This window comes from Cynocephalus volans, chromosome 13, assembly GCF_027409185.1.
Source record: "Cynocephalus volans isolate mCynVol1 chromosome 13, mCynVol1.pri, whole genome shotgun sequence".
NCBI classification, from domain to species: Eukaryota; Metazoa; Chordata; class Mammalia; order Dermoptera; family Cynocephalidae; genus Cynocephalus; species Cynocephalus volans.
In genome coordinates, this window is record NC_084472.1 from 64,631,563 (window position 1) to 64,651,808 (window position 20,246).

Sequence of the window (20,246 nt, forward strand, 5' to 3'; positions counted from 1 at the left end):
ATACGCAGACTTTCAAGCCCTACCCTACACCTGGTGAATCACAATATGCAAGATGTGATTATCAAGATCTCTAGGTCATCTGTATGCACATTACACTGTGAAAAGCACTGCTCTAAATCACTCAAGTGGCTTCACCATATCTTTAGATTTTATACATCTCACTGAAAAACCAAAGGCCTGTGGTATAAAAGACTTTCTTACCCTCAGTCTGCTTGGCTAGCCAGTACTTTAAACAGTTATTTCCCAGATGTTTCCCCAAATAAAATTACCTTCATCTGTTTTACCAATTTGATTTATCCAACCAGAATACTTTTCACAAGATTATCAACATCTTATTTTAACCTCTACATGAGTATTCTCCAAAATCATTTAAAATCAACAAATAGTTTCAAAAAAAGCCTTTGGTCATTTTGCCAAATTCAGGAAGTCTATTCATAAATTCATGTTTATTTTACAACATCTACATTATGTATTTGGCAAGTGGCAATTCAAAAAAAAAAAAAACCTTAAAGGTAAAAAGTTTCAAAGTCCAAATTCCACCTCAATTGTTGGTGGGCTAACAACAGGCAGAGGGCAGCAGAACCTTACATTTATGTAAACCAAAGAAGAAATTTAACAGCAATGAAACAGCACTTCTGTTTAGATCTCATTAAAAAGTAGTTAATCAATCAAAGCAAATGTAACTATCTATAAACAAATACCTTAATTACAATCTCCTACAAAGACCAAAACTGTTAAAATGAAGTTACAAATTATATATTTAAAAAGCTACCAAAAATTACAGATATTTGTCTTCAAAAACAAAAATGATAAAAATTAACTACCTTCAAAAAATACCATGGAGATTTAACTTTACACTATTATAGCACTAAACTAAGTCAAATAAGATAAATGATTGATTTCTATTTTAATTGATTCTGCCCAAATAAGCAATAGATAAAATAACAAAAAAGCAATAAACTATATGATACAAGTGATAGAATAAATAAGTTTTTCATCAATACTTCAAACTACAGATAGACTGAACATTTTTATTAATAATATGTTACTGTAGTACCACTAATTTTTCAGTTTAGATAATATTATTATGTAAAGTAAGACTCCGATATTTTTAATGCAATTCCAGTTCTATATGACTGGAATTCTTCTATTTTTAATGCTTATACCTTGGAAAATTATCACTCTACAAAACAGAAAATTACTTCAGAAAAAACTACTGAATAAAAGTCAAAAATTAAAATTAACACAAGCGATGTTATTTTCCGTACAGCAAAATATTACATGTAAAATTTAATATTTTATTCTTATTTTCCCAAATGATCTGATGATATATTACACATGTAAGTGTCACTAGAAAATGAAGTTTGGGCTATTTGCTCTGCAGAATTCTAGGGAACAAAACCACAAATGGTTAGTATTAACTAAGGGCAACAAAAAGGCAGAGGAAATAGTTCTCTAGTTGCCATAGTTGTCCTATTCCTTCATTTAAGTGTACCATACCTTTCCTTTTGCAATAAGTACACTACCAAATGCTTGTGTATGAATCATTTGAAGTATTTTTTCCACTAACATTCAAATTTAGGGATATAACTTCACATTTAAAAACATAGTAAAAAAAAGACTCAAAAGAAATATTGACACCTATTAACATATTTAACAGTATTTTGCAATAAAAATTAAATTACTGCTACAAGCAACAGCAATGATAAATCTCAAAAAAAATGTTGCGAGAGTACATGTTTTATAATGCCATTTAAAATACGACGTTCAAAAACAGTCAAACAGATCTATCTACGGTGACAAAAGTCATTAAAGACTTTAGTTTGGGGGCGATGGAGACTAATGTATGGGAAGGGGACTTTGGAATGTTGGTAATGTATTTCTTGCTCTGGGGGTGGAAAGTTTTTAAAGACAGATATCTTCACTTAGTAAAAATGTACTGAACTATGTGCTTTTCTAAACATATGGTACAGTACAATGAAGAAAGTCATCAAAAAAAGTCTTTACATAATTAACATTTTTTTCTGATACTGTATTAAAAATCATTTAAAAATTTAAGTGCCCTAATTAAACTACAATACTGCACACTTTCAGAAACTGTGATTAGCAATACACAGAAGAGATATTGGCCCTGGGCAGTTTCTACTTTCTTCAAGTTTTCCAAAGTGCTTCTTCTTAATAATTTTCCCCTTACATAACCTTATAATTATCTTTTCCATGTACTACTTTTTTTACTGATTCTTTAATAAAAATGATAAAACTTACATAACTATAATGTTTTTAAATTATGCCTATAATAAAAAATGTTTGAGCATTTTCAGTCTTTGATCCAGTAATGCTCCTATTAGAAATTTAAGAATCCAATATATAAGTAAATATGTGTGTGTAGATATTTAACATCCTGTTATTTATCAAAACACTAAAAAAAACCCCAAATTCTTAATTTCTAGAAGAATGCTTGTGCAAAATATGAAACATCTTTATGGTAAAATATTAGTACCCACTAAAATTTATGAAGTGCTTAATTAAATGTAAATGCATATTAGATAGTAATAAATGGTAAAAAAAAAAAAAAAAAGAATTTTTATAAATGTTCTCAACTTGATTTCAAAGAAAAAAAGGCTCAACACTAATTTGAAATGAGTAAATTTTTACTCCTCTTTGTACAATAAAATGTTTTTTAAATGAGCATTTTATACTCCGAATTAAAGTTAAAAATTAAAAAGATCAATGCTTACAAAAATAAAGAACTAGGTACAATAGAAAAACAGGGGGAAAAGGTACTAGAGTAAAGACTAACACAGAAGAAAGTTTACTGCTGTCAAGGGTAGAAAAGCAGATTTGTAAAAGATAACTAACGTAAGATATTTATCATTAAAGGACTTTCAAAAGACATACAAAAATATGAATTCACATAATAATTAACACAAACTACAAATATAGTTTAGACACTAAAACAAATTACCAAATATCAAATACTAACTAAATGAGTCAGACAAGCATCAGAATATTTAATACTACCAGGCATATTTCCTGAAATTCTTTTGATAAGCTGCCAAAATCAAAATATTAAGCAATTAAGCTGCTGGCAGAAGGGAGGCAGACAATGGGAGGATATATGTGTGCCAAAAACACAAAAGAAATCACTTAAGTTATGAAAACATATGACTCACTAATACTATACATAAAATAGGACAAATACAAGAAACAGGACAGTCCTAGGAAACCAGCTCAATCAACATGTAGAAACTAAATAAAGCATTGCTGACACTATTTGGAATAGTTAAAACAATACGAAAAAGAAAAAGTTACATGACATTAACATATGCTAACCAGGAAATACTTTCTGAAGTACCACTGGACAGTACTTTTTATATTCCATGTGTGAAGGAATTTGGGAAATGGAGATAAGTAAAGGACTCTGTCGACATGTTCCTAGCCACAGAGAAGAAAAAGCTAACCTTGATATGAATGATAAGAACCAAGATACACTCCCTTGCATAGATGAGAAGATTGGTAGGCTCTCAATGATGTTCATTCAATTAAAAGATATATCAGTGTTCCAATTTTATATATGTATATACATGTACATATGAGGAGTATTCAAAAAGTTCATGGATTATATTTTAATTCAATTTTTCCACGAAGTTTTTAAAGTACTCTTATATGCAGTGTGTGTGTGTGTGTGTGTGTGTGTGTGTGTGTGTATGTGTGCGCACGTGCGTGCGTGTGCGTGTGTGTGTTTAAATATCTGATACATTTATAAGTCTTACTAGAGACTGAAAACAGGGGTAGGCCTGATGGAGAAAAATGTATTAGTATATGAGACATGATTCATGCCCAAAAGTGATCCCAAAGTTACTAAAGAAAGAAAACCAGGTAAGTCAAACATACACATGTATATATTAGATAACAGCAAGTCTCGTCTTCTATAAGTCCATGAACCAATTCTAACTTATTCAGTTTTATGTCCAGCACCTAATACTGCTAGTCCACTATTGTAGGTAATCTAACAGATATTCACTAAATAAACAAGCACAGAAATAAACAAATGTACAGAACTGCAATAAAACATATGCAATAAAAACAAATGCTTGATTAAAAAATAATTTTCTATCAAATGACTTGTCAAAACTGTTTAAAATGTTACCTGTTTCTCAATTTCCACATTTCCCATATAATCTTTGTACCTGTACTTATTTTGAAAATGGTCTAAAACAGAATGCCTTCACATCATGAAATGAAGAAATTTACAACAGAGCATTTGTTTATAATATTCAGTAAACCACAGTAAGCAGCACTACCTGCCTTACCTTTTCAACAGGGAGAAGCGTTTGTAACAGTCGAACTGCAAATAGTGCGATGCTGACAAAGGCCATTCTGTGGTGCACTAGTATGACCTCTGGTCCTTCTAAACTGACACTGCTTTTATGGTAGCACAGAGTTTCTCCAAGAGACCCCAACACCAGGAGTAGTTTCTCTTTCTAAAAACATTTAAACCATACAAAACAGGAAAACAATCAATTTTAGGGGCCAGTATGCAAATAACATTGACAACAGTTTAAAATGTTATCTTTAAATAGCAAAATAAACCAAAACAAAAATTTGTTATTGTCTATGACAATAACCAATACCTGCTGAGATAATAAAAATGTACAAAAGAATGATAAGCATGCCTACATTGAAAAAAAACCTAAGAATTTCTAAATATTTAATATGATGAATCCTAGTAACGAATAAAAACAATAAAACACAAAAGCTTAATGAATGATAAATTCCTCCTAGTTTCTAGTGCTTAACTGCTCCAATTTGGGACATTTGCATATAAATCTACACAAAGTATTTATTGGCTTTCCTGTATGACTAATACATTGTCAAGCATAATGGGGAAAAAAAGTATTAGTACAAGCATAATGGGGAAAAAAAGTATTAGTACAAAAGACACGATCTCTGACCTCAAATTGATCCTAAAGTTACTAAAGAAATGAAACAAGGAAAAGTCAAATAATTAAAAAGCAATTAAATATCAAATTTTATAAACTCTATTTCTTTAGATAATAAGGTTGTTTCAAGTGGAAAATGTTCTGTCATCATAAATTTCTAAGTAACATACTACTTAAATAGAAGTTATACCTTTTAAATTGAAAGGTATATAAAAATATGTACAGAAAGCTAAAGCATAGTAGACTGACCTGCAAGTTATAACAATATAGACTAAAATATATCCTAGATGTGCTGATATGCCTCCATCAACTAGTTGGTAAAAGGACAGCCTCAGTAAGATAGTAGAACAACAACAGAAAGCATAGGAGCTCCCGCTCTCAATTATACATTGAAAATATTTAAAATAAAAACAAGAAATAACCTGCAAATTAAGAACAAAAATCCAATATATGTCAGAATTTTTTTATTCAGGATGAATGTACAGACAACAAAACTAAAAGGTATGAGGTCTATAAAAATTACATAAAGGATCAAAGCCACAATGAGCTATCACTTCATATCCATTATGATGACTATTAAGAAGAAAAAAAAAAAAAAACCCAGAAAATAACAAGTATTGGCAAGAATGCAGAGAAACTGGATCACTCATGCACTGAAGAGGGAATGTAAAATGATGCAGCCACTGTGGACAACGGGATAGCAGTTCCTCAAAAAAGTGAAACACAGAATCACCATCTAATTCATCTTCTAGGTATGTACCCCAAAGAACTGAAAGTAGGGCCTCAAAGAGAGACTTGCATACCCATGTTTATAGTGGCACTATTCACAACAGCCAAAAGGTGGAAACAACGCAAGTGTCCACTGAGCGACGAATGGATAAACAAAATGTGGTATGTGTATATACATGTAATGAAATATTATTGATCCTTAAAAAGGAATTAAATTCTGATACATTCTTCAACATCAATTACCTTGGAAACATTATGCAAAGTAAAATAAATCAGACACAAAAAGACAAATACTATATTATTCCACTTATACAAGGTACCAGGGACTGGGGCGAGGCAGAATGGGGAGTTGTTGTTTAATAAGTACAGTTTCAGCTTGAGATAAAAAAAACTTCTATAGAGAGATAATGGTGATGGTTGCACAACAATGTGAATATACTTAACGCCACTGAACTGTACACTCAAAAAGTGTTACAATGATCGATTTTATGCTACATATATTTAACAATTAAAATTACATAAAGGAGTAAACCTTGATTGGTTATTCGCAGTGATCATTTAATAAATTTAAGTTTTAAGATAAACACAAATGAAATTAAAACGATGATACTTCTTTACAAATCACTGGAGCACTAAAAGGAAGACAAAGGACCCACCACAGTCAGCCTCCACCCAACAGAGAGCAAGAACGTACCCAGGGACCTCAGGAACCACTGCAGCCAGCCCCTGCCATTGTCACACAAGTGGCAAGGTAGGGTTGTCACTACAGCAGCAACCAGGGCCACCATGCAGGTAGCCCTCTGACTAGTCAACTGCATTGAAACAAGGAGAGTCACCAGCAGAGCCCAGGGGAAGAGGTGAGCAAGAGCAGACCCATAACCCAGTGGCCCAACCCACAGGGGGAATTACACTGCAACACGCAGTAGCGCCCCTGGGGGTGGGAGGTATGTGTGCAGCCCACGTGACTTCCTTGATCGGGGAGAAACACATACGGAACCCCCCAAGAATGGAGTAACCCAGGATACACAAATAGAGTAAGAAAGAAAATTCCCAATCACCACCAACCCATCCACCAACTGGGGGAAGCAAAGACCCAGGAGGAGCCTCTGCCTGTAGGAAAGAGGAAAAAGAAACCCCTCCCATGGTCACCCACTCAAACTGAGGAGCTCCAGTATAACCCAGTGCACTCATCAGGATCATGGTATGGTAGCTGGGGTGACAACAAGCCCACCTAGGGACACCCACCTCAGCCAAAGAGTGACAGGGCACCCAGGCACTTCTCCAGGATATGAAGGAGGACACTGACAAAGAGAATAATATCTTTAAAAAGGAAGTGGCAGAATTCATGGAACTAAAGGATCCATTCAACAAAATAAAAAACACAACTGAGAGCTTTAGCAACAGGTTAGAACAAGAAGAAAGAATTTCTGATCTTGAAGACAATCTTTTCAAAATAACCCAGGAGGACAAAAAGAAAAAAAAATTTTTTTAAATGAAGAAAATCTCAAAGAGCTATCAAACAAGCTTAAGCATACAAGCATCCAATTCATGGGTGTTCTGAAAGGGGAGGAGAAAAGAAAAGACATTGAAAACATATTCAACAAGATAATAACAAAAGTCTTCTCAGGTATAGGGATAGACATGAATCTTCAGATCCAACGATCCCCAAATAGATTCAATCCAAAAAGGTCCTCTCTAGGACACATTATAGTCAAACTGGCAAAGCTCAAAGACAAAGAGACAATCTTAAAAACACCAAAAGAAAAGCACAAAGGCACCTATAAGGGCGTCCCCATCAGACTAACAGCAGACTTCTCAACAGAAACTCTACAGGCCAGAAGAGAATGGGATGACATATTCAATAACTAAAAGAAAAAAATTGCCAGTCAAGAATACTATACCCAGCAAGACTATCTTTCAGAAATAAGGGAGAAATACTATATTTCTCAGACAAACAAAAATTGTGGGAGTTCACTACCACATAACTAGACCTGCAAGAAATCCTCCAGGGAGTCCTGTATATGGAACATGAAAAACGATAATCCCCACCATGCAAACACAAGAAAGAACAAAACCCAGTGGTAGAACAAAAATGCAAATGAGAAAGAGAAAGAAACTGTATCTTACCACCTAAAAAAACAACAAATGCCAAAGACAAACAAACAATAAAAGGGGAAGAAAGGAACAAAAGATATTTATAACATCCAAACAAAAATCCATAAAATGCCAGAAGTAAGACAATACCTTTCAATAACCCTAAATGTCAATGGATTAAATTCCCCACTCAAAAGAAACAGACTGACCAATTGGTTTAAAAAGATAGACCCAACTATGTGCCATATTAAAGAGATTCACCTAACATGTAAAGACACATACGGACTAACAGTGAAGGGATGGAAAAGATATACCACACAAATGGAAACCAAAAACAAGCAAGAGTAACTATTCTTATATAGGACAAAATAAAGACTTTAAACCAAAAACCAAACACGTAAAAAAGACAAAGAACATTATATAATGATAAAGGGATCTATCCAGCAAGAAGACATATCAAAAACATATGTGCACTGAGTTATAAAATTCCAGACATGACTGATGTTAACACTATTTGGAAATAACTAGAGATCTGATTATATATCCTCAGGTATTTAATTTCTGAATTGGTAACTGTACATTTATTGTTTTCTTCCTTTAGTGATTCAACAAAAATACTGCTTCTATCTTTTTTCTTAAAACTGGCAAAAGTAAGGACATTAAGAAATTTTATTTGTTTGGGTCTTTTAATATATAACCAAAAGAAAGAGATTTTTCCTAGGAGGTGTTTGTTCTTTTTAAACAAGTAAAAGTAGATCAAATATAATTTCAAGCAGTACTGTTTTATTTAGCATTTCTAACATACCAATCGGCACTTGCACAACAGATTTAACCTTTAAAGTAAAAATAATTCATTGAATCATAAAAGATCAGCAGCCAAAAGTTAAAAGTGAATGACTAACTTTTATATATAAATATTCTGGCCAAGAAAACTTAAGTTAATTTAAGAAGCAACTGATAAAGCATTCTTCACACTTTAAAAAAAAAAAAAAAGCTCACTTGTTGAAAGCCTTCAACATGTGAAAATCTTCTAAAAGTACTATAAAATAGTGTGATAACCTTATGGACTAAAGAAAAAATAAGATTAGTAACTATTATTAGAAATTGAAGGGCCGAGCCCGTGGCGCACTTGGTAGAGTGTGGCGCTGAGAGCGCTGCGACGCTCCCGCCGCGGGTTCGGATCCTATATAGGACTGGCCGGTGCACTCACTGGCTGAGTGCCGGTCACGAAAAGGACAAAAAAAAAAAAAAAGAAATTGAAGAACCTGAAAAGCTATTACATATATTGTAAAATATGCAATTTGTTTCTCTTTTCAAGAGGTTTGTGTTGTTAAAGAAAAATTAAAGTTTGTGATTTTTTTCACACACAGATCTCAGTATTATGTGTTTGTATTTTACTTATTTTTTATGTTCTGGCTTCTATTTACAAGGATTTCAGCCTGCAACAAAGTTTAATTAAATATAGACGGACTTAGATCAAAATAATATAAAGAAACAGAAAATTTAGTAACATTGTTTTATGACTTATAAGTTTTGGTTATATTTCCCTGACACAGCAAGCAAAAAGAAAGGAAAGAAGGAAGAGGAGGAGGGAGGCAAGAAGAGAGGGAAAGAAAGAGCAGATGTTACCAATTCACATTAACAGAAGAGACAGAACACCAATTCTTCAAGGAAGGCAAGTTTATCAGATAATAATCTCAAAATAAAAAATATAAAATGACAAATGATTTATGATATGTTGAAAAAAGATACAGTTTCCAGTTACTTGAAGACATGCTCTGATTGACCATAGATCTCTTACACATTATGTTGTAATACGACATTACTAAGGCTACTGTACATGTGTTGATTACTCATGTGAAATAATACTTACTGAAATATTTCTTGCCAAATACATATACATAATATTATATATTATAACATATATAATATGTTATAACATATTATATATATTATATTACATATTACATATATTTAATGCATATATAATATACTATAACATATATGTGATATTTTAGATATATTTTAAACATATATAATGCCATACTTTCCAAAATTACCTCCCCTACTAAAATACAAACAGCAAAGAACAAGGCATCCCTATCATTCCACACCTTGGATAATTATTCCGTCAGTGATCCAGAATTTTCACTATAGATAACTGTATATTTAAGTCCCTAATAACTTACAGATAAGCCAGTTGCTTCAATGACATAATAAAAGCCTTATGTAAAGCTTCCTATTTTAGCTATGAAGTAGTAACAAGGATGGATCCGGTTCTTCCCAAGAAATTAACTAGAAAACTGCACAAAATATATGAAAAAAGTTGTTATTAGACAGTGGACAGGTAGTGTAGGACTGTGATGCCAGAGAAAAAGAAAATAAGCAGTGAGAGTCCATACCAGAAAACAATTAAGTACAGCAAACACAGGCAAGAGAAACCCAAAAGAGCCTGACAGTCTCAATGACCTAAGGAGATGAAGATGTTTGTTGAAGCTGAGATGGTTAGAAATTGTGGGACAATAATCAGACATGTGGCAGCTATACAAACAAAGAGCTCCAAAACCTAAACATAGTTCCATTCAGTTCATGCTGAGATTAGGTGGCTCAGGCTATGGATAGGAACTACATAAATGCAGGCCACAATTGACGATTGAGATTTAAACTGAACAATTCCCAGGGCTCACACAGGACAATAAGAGATTCAAGTTTCAACCAGCCAGAGCAGAGATTCATTAATAGTCACTTCAGACATTCAGTAGAAGTTGAGAGGTCACATCTCAGGAGTAGAGTGTAACCCCAAGTGAAGGTAACTCTAGATCAGGGTTTCTCGATCTCAACACTATTGACATCTTGGGCCAAAAAAATATTTTTTGTGTAGAGTTACCCTCTTTCCTAGATGCCAACAGCACCATTCCACAATCAAGAATGTCTCCAGATACTGCCAAATGTCCCTAAGGGGGGGGGGATTGACCCCAGGTGAAAACCACTGTTCTAGACTCATTCTAGCAAAATTAAAAAGGCCTTGAAGAAACAAAACTGACACAAGTAACATAACCACCTGTCAGAAAAAAACCCAACTCTTAAAAGGACAAAATAAAAAGATCAACACACTCAACAAGGTAACATTCAAGATGTCCACCATTCAATCAGAAATTACTAAACATACCAATTATAAAGATGCATAAACAGAAGAATAATTTGCAAATGAAAAGCCACAAAACTGAAATACTTAGATGCAGAAGACCTATACACTGAAAACTTCAAAACAATGCTGAGACAAATTAAAGAGCTAAATAAGCAGAGATATACATATATGGTGCTCATGGATCAGAAGACTCAAAACTGTGAAGATGTCAATTCTTCCCAAATTAATTTACAGACTCAATTCAATTCCATTCAAAATCATAGCAGGTTTTTTGCTTTGTTTTGTTTTTTCCAGAAACAGAAAAGTTGATTCATATTAGAAATACAAAGGACCTAAAAGAGCCAAAACAACTTTGGGGGGACGAAAAAAAGTTGAAGGACTTACATTACTTGACTTCTAAAAGTACTATAAGGAACAATAGTAAAGAGAGTTGGGTATCAGCATCAAAAGAGAAAATAGATCAATGGAAGAGAAAGGAGTCTAGAAGTAAACCCATATATATATGCAGTTGGTAGGCAATTCAGGAAAGAAAGGACAGTCATTTGAATAAATAGTGCTGAAACAATATTATACCCATATGCAAAAACAACTTCATGTCTTAGCTTGCAATATACACAAAAATTAACTCAAAATTAATCATATAAGCAAGTGTAAAACCAAAAACCATAATATTTCTAAAAGAAAACACAGGAAACAATCCTTGTACCCCAGGCTAGGCAAAATTCCTCAGATATAATATCAAGAGTATGAACCATAAAAGAAAAACTGAGAAACCAAATCTCATCAAAATTAAGAACCACTGCTCTTCGAAAATTAAATGTTCACCTCAATAGACATAGAAAAAGATATGACAAAATCCAATGATCATTCATGACAAAAATATTCAACAAACTAGAAATACAGAAAACTTCTTCAACTTTATAAGGGCATCTATAAAAGTCCCAGAGCTAATATCAGATTTAATAGTGAAAGACTGAATGCTTCCCCTCTCAAGACCAAAAATGAGGTTCTTTATTCAACAATATCTATTCAACAATGCACTGGAGATTCTAGCCAGTGCAATTAGGCAATAAAAAGAAATTAAAGAGCATACAGATTTGGTAGGAAAACATAAAATGTTCTTATTCACAGATAACATGATCCTAAAATTGTTTTTATTCATAGGTAACATAATTCATGATTCTATAGGTAGAAAAACCATAGGAATCTACTAAAAAAAAAAAAAAAAAAAAAAAAAACCTAACCAGAACTAACACGTTTGGCAAGGTCACAGAATAGAAGATCAATACACAAAATTCAACTGAATTCCTATATACTAACAATGAATAATCTAAAAAATAAAATTAAAAAAATTAACTCACAGTGGCATTAAAAAGAATAAAATACTCAAATGTCATTAGAGAAATGCAAATTAAACTAAATAAGGTACCATTACACATCAATCAGAGTGTCAAAAAAAGAAAAAAAGAACTGAGCACACTAAATGCTGGAGAAGATGTAGAACAAGAATGTCCATAGGAATCTTATTTGTAATAACTAAAAACTAGAAACAACCCAAATGTCTATCAACAGGTAAATGGATAAACAAACTGTGGTATAGTCATACAATGTAATACTACTCAGAAATAAAATGAATGAACTATTGATACATGTAACATCATAGCTACATGTCAAAGTAAATCAAACTGAAAGAAGTGAGATCAAAAAAAGCATACAAACTATGAGTTCATTCATATAAAACTCTAGAAAACAACCTAATCTATATTATGGATGTATGTATACATATGTCAAAATGTACCAAAAAACTTGAAGCACATACAGCTGATTATTTTTCAACAATACTTCAATAAAGCTGTTAAACACACACAAACATATATGTTCACACACATATATGAACAAACAAGGAATGTGCAGTTTGTATGAGGAAAATACTTCTGAAAGACAAAAATGTAGACTTCAAGAAATGGAAAGACACAACATGTTCTTTCCCAAAGCGTGGAGAGAGTCTTTCTTACTATGATTCAAAATCCAGAAACAATTTTAAGAAACTGAAAAATTCAACTACATGAAATAATAGCTTTTGTGTGGCCAAAAGCATCATTAGTAGAGTCAAAAAAAAAAAAAAAAAGAAACAAACAAACAAACACATCACCAGCACCACACAAGTGGGGAAAAACTGCACCTTGTTTCAGAAAGTTCATGTCCTTAATATAAAAAGAGCTGTTAGAAATCAAGAAAAAGAACACAAGACCAATTACCCGAGAGTAAAATGAATAAAGACCCAGACAATTAACAAGAAAAAAATGCAAGTGACCCTTAAAATTACAATATGCTCACCTTTACTCATAGAGAAATGCAAATTAATCCTACACTGACATACTATACCACATTTATCAGAATTTAAGGTCTGACTGTGCACTTTGCTGCTGACTCTGTGAAAAACACATTCTAAAATACTGCTGGTAGGTGAATGAAATGGTGCAACTATGTAGGGGAATTTGATATTGTCTACAATTTAAAATACATTTGCTTTTTCCAACAGCAATCCCACTTAATAGATCCACCCTAGAGACACACTTGTACAGGTAAGAATGACATAAACACATTATTAATCGCACATAATTTATATCAGCAATTATGCCCATCAATAAGAGACTTTGTAAATAAATACACAATGAAGCACTTGAAACCTATAAAAAATAAGGAAGATCTCCATGTATGGATGTGGAACAATCTCCATACCTACTATTCCATATACACATGATGTATTTTTAAGTTATAAAGATGAGGTGTAAAACAGTATATACAAAATATACTACCTTTTATTTAAGATGGGGGGGGTAGAATAAGAATCTGCATACTTATTTGGTTACATTTGCAAAAAATAAAATAAAAACAAAAAGGATAAACCAAAAAATAAAAACGGCTACTGAAAGTGAAAATATATTAAAGGGAACAGAATGGTAGGGAGACATCTCTGAACTACATTTTTATGAAGAGAAAACAATCTCCAAAAGTTAAAACAAACTGAAACAAATCTAACAATATGTTGAATTGATAACAAAGAAAATAATTCTTACAAGTGACTTTAAGGCACAGTATTTTGACTTATATCCTTAGTGAGATGTAATCTAGGTCAAAAAGAACTGCAAGGAAATCTTGAACTTTTATATTAGACTTGTTGTTCATAGTGATATTAATATTGCTATAATGCAACTATTTTATGTGTGCTAAAGGTTAAAGCTAATAATCAATGAAGTGGATATTAGTAGGAACTAAGACTTTCTACAAGCAAAAGTACAAGTACAGTAAAGCACTGCATAAAAATGTTTTGATTCACTTATGCCATGGTGGTCCCAAAAGATTACAATGGAGCTCAAAAATTCCTAGCATTGTAACCTTGTAGCACAATGCATTACTTACCTGCTTGTGGCGATGCTGGTATAAACAAACCTCCTGCAAAATACGGTAAGGAGGAGTGCCTAGCTTGCCCATGGGTGACCCTCCCAAAGGTAACTCAGACCTTTAAGACAGAAAGCCAAGCTTCTCACACATTGGGTCTGAACCCAAGTGAAAAGGTGTCTGCATTAGAATTCTTGCATTTTGAAATGATTCCCACCCATCCCCACAGCAAAATAATAGTTAATAACAGTTAGCTAACACTTACGGAGTGCTTGCTCAGTGCCAGGCACATTCCCTATCTGTAATTTAATCTGTATAACTTTGTGGGGATGGTATTATTCTAATCCCCATTTAAAAGATGAGCAAGTGAAGCACAGAGAGACTTAGTAAGATAGAGGGCCCACATTCATGCAACTAGTGGCAGTGTAGATAACAGAAAAATTCACCACTATTCCCTTTCATAAAACACTTTTGCACAATAACGAAATTGCCGAACGACACATTTCTCAGAACATATCTCCATCGTTAAGTAACAGATGACTGTATAAATTTAAAGTCAGAGAAACAGTATTATGAACTAATGATTTTGAACAGTATTATGAACAGATCTTAGATCTGTTACTGAAAGGAAAGAATATCACAGTACATATAAGCACCCCAATGGCCTGTTTTTGGTCTTCATATAGCTCCCCCCTTTAAAAGCAACCAAAACCTCTGGAGAAATGGCCTGTTTCTGACCATGTGCAAAGTAAGCCTTGCACATACTGCATCACAAAAACAAAAAGCTTCTGAAGACTAATGAGACAATGAAATCAGCTTAAAAGAACCTAAATAAAATAAAATACTAGTATTATTACCCATATCCCAAAGAAAACATTGACTCCTACCATATCTATAGCAAAAAGGCTGCTGTCATCCCAAATATCTGCTGAAATTGCTTCACCAATCAGTATCACATCTTCTGCAAGCAATTCCAGAACTCTTATTATCATTTGTCTCCTACCTAAGAATACAAAAAGGAGAAAGGTGAGAAAAAAAAGTTAACTTTCAAATAATCAGCTGAATATCATATTGCTCAATCCTCTAGTTAGTCATGCTCCAAAATTCCTGCCTTTTTTTAAAAAATATTTTTAGAACAGCTGAAAGAGATGAATAAGGAAGTCACACTCTACAACCAACATTAAAGATTCCTGTTCTAATCATACTATTTGACTACAAGAAATCAAATGTGCTCATACATGGAAAAGATACTCAAGAAGAGAATAGCAATAATCTAACTAAAAATACTGGGAAATAGATTCAAATAATTTTTCAAATTCAGAAAGCATCTATGTTACATGCAATACGTGACAAAGCACCAGGCAAGTTTAGAAAATGCATTCTAGTAATTTCTACTTAATACTAGAATACTTAAGCCTCATCATAAATTAGCATCTTCCCCTCACAGGTGCCTGGGAAGCTAAGCTTAAACTGGAGCAACTAAAGGAATAAATTGTCCGTGCTCACATTTGCTGAAGAAACTTAATGAAAATGCACCTGTACTCACATTGAACTCCAAAAAAATTCCAAAAGAAACTGCTGTCACAGTCACACCCACCAGAGCAATCTTTCTCCACAGAGACAGAATAACAAAGGAATACCACTCTCCATAATTCTATGTGAGGTAAATATTTCAAATAAGACCTTCCTGTCCCATATCCCAAAGGTTAATTTCTGATATATAAACGTAAAACAAACTACCAGATCATAAGAATTTAGATTAATTTTTTCATTAGAACAGCTGCAGCAAGTTCTCTTAAAAATCTCTTATGATATTGAACAATTACTAATTATGCAATAATTTATCACAAAAGGGCAAGAGAACATTTAGAAATTTTTATGTACCAAGATATAGCTTTATAATGATCAATCTGACTTTTAGAGCAAATTAAGAAAAGGTTAAATGCAAAACCGTTAAGTCTAAAACTGTTCTCAGTACACCAGGCAGATAAACATATATACTTCACAATGCCAAAGTCCAGATCTTCCTTCATTTCACATTAGTGGCATATGAACTTATATGGAGTCCTAACTCCTGGAAGCAGTTATTCGCTCACTGAGAAATTAGGGTACACAGTTTTCCTGTGGATAAAAACATTTTAAATGTTTCCCAAGCACTTACCTTTCTTTTGCTTTCCTCCCATCACCTCCAAGCAGGCCAAAAATAGACACAGGACTTAACCATTAACATGGCATACATTTTTTACCTTGCCAGTATAAAGTAAAAAGGGAAAAACTCACTCATCTGGTATTCACTCCTTGATAAGTTTACCAACTGCTGAAAATATATAGATTTAGAGAAAAATCATTACTGCTTCCAAAACTCTTTACCTTGCAAAATGCTTCAGTATTTAAGAGCACGGATTTTGGATTAAGAAGAACCTTGGTTCAAGTTCCTATTCTTAGCTGCATGACTTTAGGTAAGTTTCCAAACCATTCTAAACCTCAGTTTCCTTATCTGTAAAAATGGGAATAAAAATAGTAACTACCACCATTGAAGGGATAAAATGGATTGGTGTGAGTGTATAAAATAATGCACACAAAACCAAGCACAAAAGCTGAACATAGTAGGGACTCGATACATGGTAACTATTGTTTCATTACTAGACTCTGGTAGATATCAGCCATATATTTATCATTGTTATCGCCCCTTAGTAAAATTACAACTACATACCAGTATATATTTCACTACATCTTTTCAAACTTAAAAAAATGGATATTTGCACATTTGAGCAAAAATGTAACCCCAGAATATTTGTGTGTTTTTTGAACGAAAACAAATTACTACAAAGATAAGAAGGGTTTGGGGGTTTTGTTTTTAACATGTTTCATGGCTTAAGTAAGAAATGAATGGGAAGGGTGAACCACCAAGAGCAACTCAAAAAGTTTCTAAAGGGCAAAAACCAAAGATCTTTTTATTTTGGTCTATTCATGCTAGTCCACCTTTTCTAATTTATTCCAATTGCACTATATAGTCAGAACTTAATTTAGAAGAGCCATACAGAAGTGGCAGCCTGCGCCAATAGAAACCCATAAGTGAAGGGGATACTCTATCTGAACAGCACGCCATGGCATCCACATTTAATTAACAAATAAAAAAGACCATACTAAGTTCCTAGAAATTTGTATCTCAAAAGATAATTAAATATAGATTCTAAAGACCCTAACATAGAAGAAAAAAGGGGGGGGGAAAGGCCCTAGAAAAAAATACAAAACAAACACAAATTGTACAAGAAGAACTATGATTTCAAAAACAACTAACCTGTTCTTAAAAGAGGAACTGCTGATTCCAGAATGAAGACACAGAACTGGGGAAGACTGAGTTGCTGGAACTGTAGTTCCAATGTGTCTTCAGTTTCCAGCTCTGGCAGGTCTATGTGTCCCATATCCAAAGGTGAATGGACAGATATCCTAGGGTTTACTTGAACATGACTACTACTTCCACTGTAAAATAAACAAAAGATAAACCTTGAATATGAAAACAACCCTCAAACAGATTTACTGAACACCTGTTACCTGGTATATAAGAAGCCTCAGACTGGTCACAACTATACTACTTCATGCAACAATTCTGATCAGATTTGTAAAAATACAGAGAAATTTATGAGATTAAAGTCCATAAGGATGACTAAATATTGTAAATAAAGCTAAAAATACATTTATATTTTGTTTTTCAAATTAATGATCTCAAAACGTGACAACATTCCTATAGGAGCAATCAACATTAGCACTAATAATCCATTAATTTCTAAAGAAAACAAGCAGGTTTATAGGAAAGCTCTTATATAATCAACTTATAAGAGCAAAACTAAATAGCTCATGTAATTTCCTAGATTTTCTGTGATTTTCGCCAAGTATTCTAAGAAAGCCAATGTTAGCAACTGAAAAATGTTCCCAGAAAAACATAACAGGAGATAGATTACTTTACTTAGTAAAATCAACATCATATGATGAGTTTGAAAATGCACCCAAAAAATGGAACATCCTGTCTTCCTCGGCTTTCTTCACAAAAAATTCTTACCTTTGGTGTAAAGTGGTAGGGTGAAGATAAAACTGTTTGCACTTCACATTTAAAAAGCACCTCAAAATTTTAACTTTTGATGTCATCCACAATTGAAGCTGAATCACAGAGATACACTAATGCTACTGAACATTTATAACTCCGCAAATTTTACACCAATTTTGTCATTTTTTTCAATTTCAAGATACCAAACATCCCAAAATATGGAAATGACTCGGACTTCTCTCGAACTCTGAAAGGGCCCATGTTTACTCAGTACAGAAAACTTAAAAGCATGTAGTACACTAGAGAATGAGGTAGAAAGGCTATAAAAGGGTAAAGAGAAAAATCATGACTGATCAACCAAGTGCAATATAAGGACTAAGACCACAGACTCTCCTATCATACTATTCAAGCCAGCTCTGCTCTTTGTCATTATAACCTCTCTACATGTCAGGTTTTTCTGTAAAATAATGATAATAATAATACCAACTCTATTATAGAACTCTGAAGAGGATGACTAAAAGAGATAAAGTGTACAAAGCATGTGGCATAACACCATGCACACAGCTAGCATGAATCAGCATTAGCCTGTTGCAGGGGCAGCATTATCACAGGAAAATAGTCAAGCCAGCAGATGTGTTCATCTTACTGAACATTTTTTAGAATGACACTAAAGAGACTAATATGTTTTTAAAAGTTTTACAGCCTAAGGATAAGGTAACATACAAAAAATATGCCAATTCCTTTAAGCAAACTTGATATATGAAAATCTGTATTTACACAAATAAATATCATAAATTGTGCACCTTTGAAGGAGTCCTTGTTTTATAAAAATATTCTCCAATCATTCCTTTTAATGGTAAACACACATTTAAATTATGATTATACTTACAAAAATGTGTTTAAAATACTACGAAAAACATATTTATAATTTAAAGCTATGCTTTTAAACTATATCATATGCCATTTGTGGATGGTAAAAACAACTTAGTAGGTCAGAATCATTATTCCTTTTTTAATTTTTAACTAGAAAGGAAAAGAAAATACTGCTCAGTGTACAGAACATGGAATCGGAATACTATCTTGTGAACATTTTGTTTTGGTGGACACACACATATATATATACACACACAGAGTACGTTTGTGTAATGAGTTGCAATGTAATATTTATTTATCCTTACTGTTGATCATGGTCAAAAAAGTATGAAAGCCAGTAATTTAACATAAGGCCTATACCTATGGTAATGTTTCAAAAAAGAAAAAAATAATTATCTCCTTCTAAAATTAACACACACACAGTTTAACTAAGCTTTTCTATTTCCTGCAGAAGCAGCCACCAGTCACCTAGAGGATACTGCATCCCAATCCTGGCCGTCTCCTCTGGGTCGTTGGCCTGTGCGCCCAACCACAGAAGGCCGAGGGCTGCTGCTTCCTGGAGAAGGATTCTGGGAATGATGAGTACCTCTTGCTTCATGACAATAAGACAAAGAAGAGTTCTGGGAAACTGTGTCTGAAAAAAAAAAAGAATAAAATTATTATCCCTCAGTAAAAGCAGATTACTTATTATGTAGTATTTATGTGTAATTTCTTTCAAAAAACATTAACAAAATTAAGATAGTAGAAATGTTTCTACAGAGGTAAAATTAAACTAAAGATCAATCTTTCCCACTAGTACTCACTTAGCATATTTAGGTCTATATCTAACTGACTTGATTATATGGAACCTTGTAACCAATGGTATTCACTTACATTAGAGACTACCAAAACAGAGCAAAACTAGATCATACACTCCACTGCTTAAAACTCTGAGAACCTCTACCTCAAAACATATTCAAAAATTAACTCAAAATGGATCAAAAACCTAAATATAAGAGCTAAAACCACAAAG

General features: G+C 33.0%; 1 protein-coding gene across 1 annotated transcript in view; it reads right to left on the reverse strand.

Moving 5' to 3' along the window:
• RTTN (rotatin) overlaps positions 1 to 20,246 on the reverse strand; it is a 166,071-nt gene that overhangs the window by 136,549 nt on the left and 9,276 nt on the right. Inside the window, exons 8-11 of the mRNA XM_063077369.1 lie at positions 19,703 to 19,868; positions 17,618 to 17,799; positions 15,204 to 15,319; positions 4,314 to 4,484 (exon numbers count right to left, since the gene is read on the reverse strand). Of these exons, the coding sequence (XP_062933439.1) occupies positions 4,314 to 4,484; positions 15,204 to 15,319; positions 17,618 to 17,799; positions 19,703 to 19,868 (635 nt within the window). The remainder of the gene's footprint in view (positions 1 to 4,313; positions 4,485 to 15,203; positions 15,320 to 17,617; positions 17,800 to 19,702; positions 19,869 to 20,246) is intronic.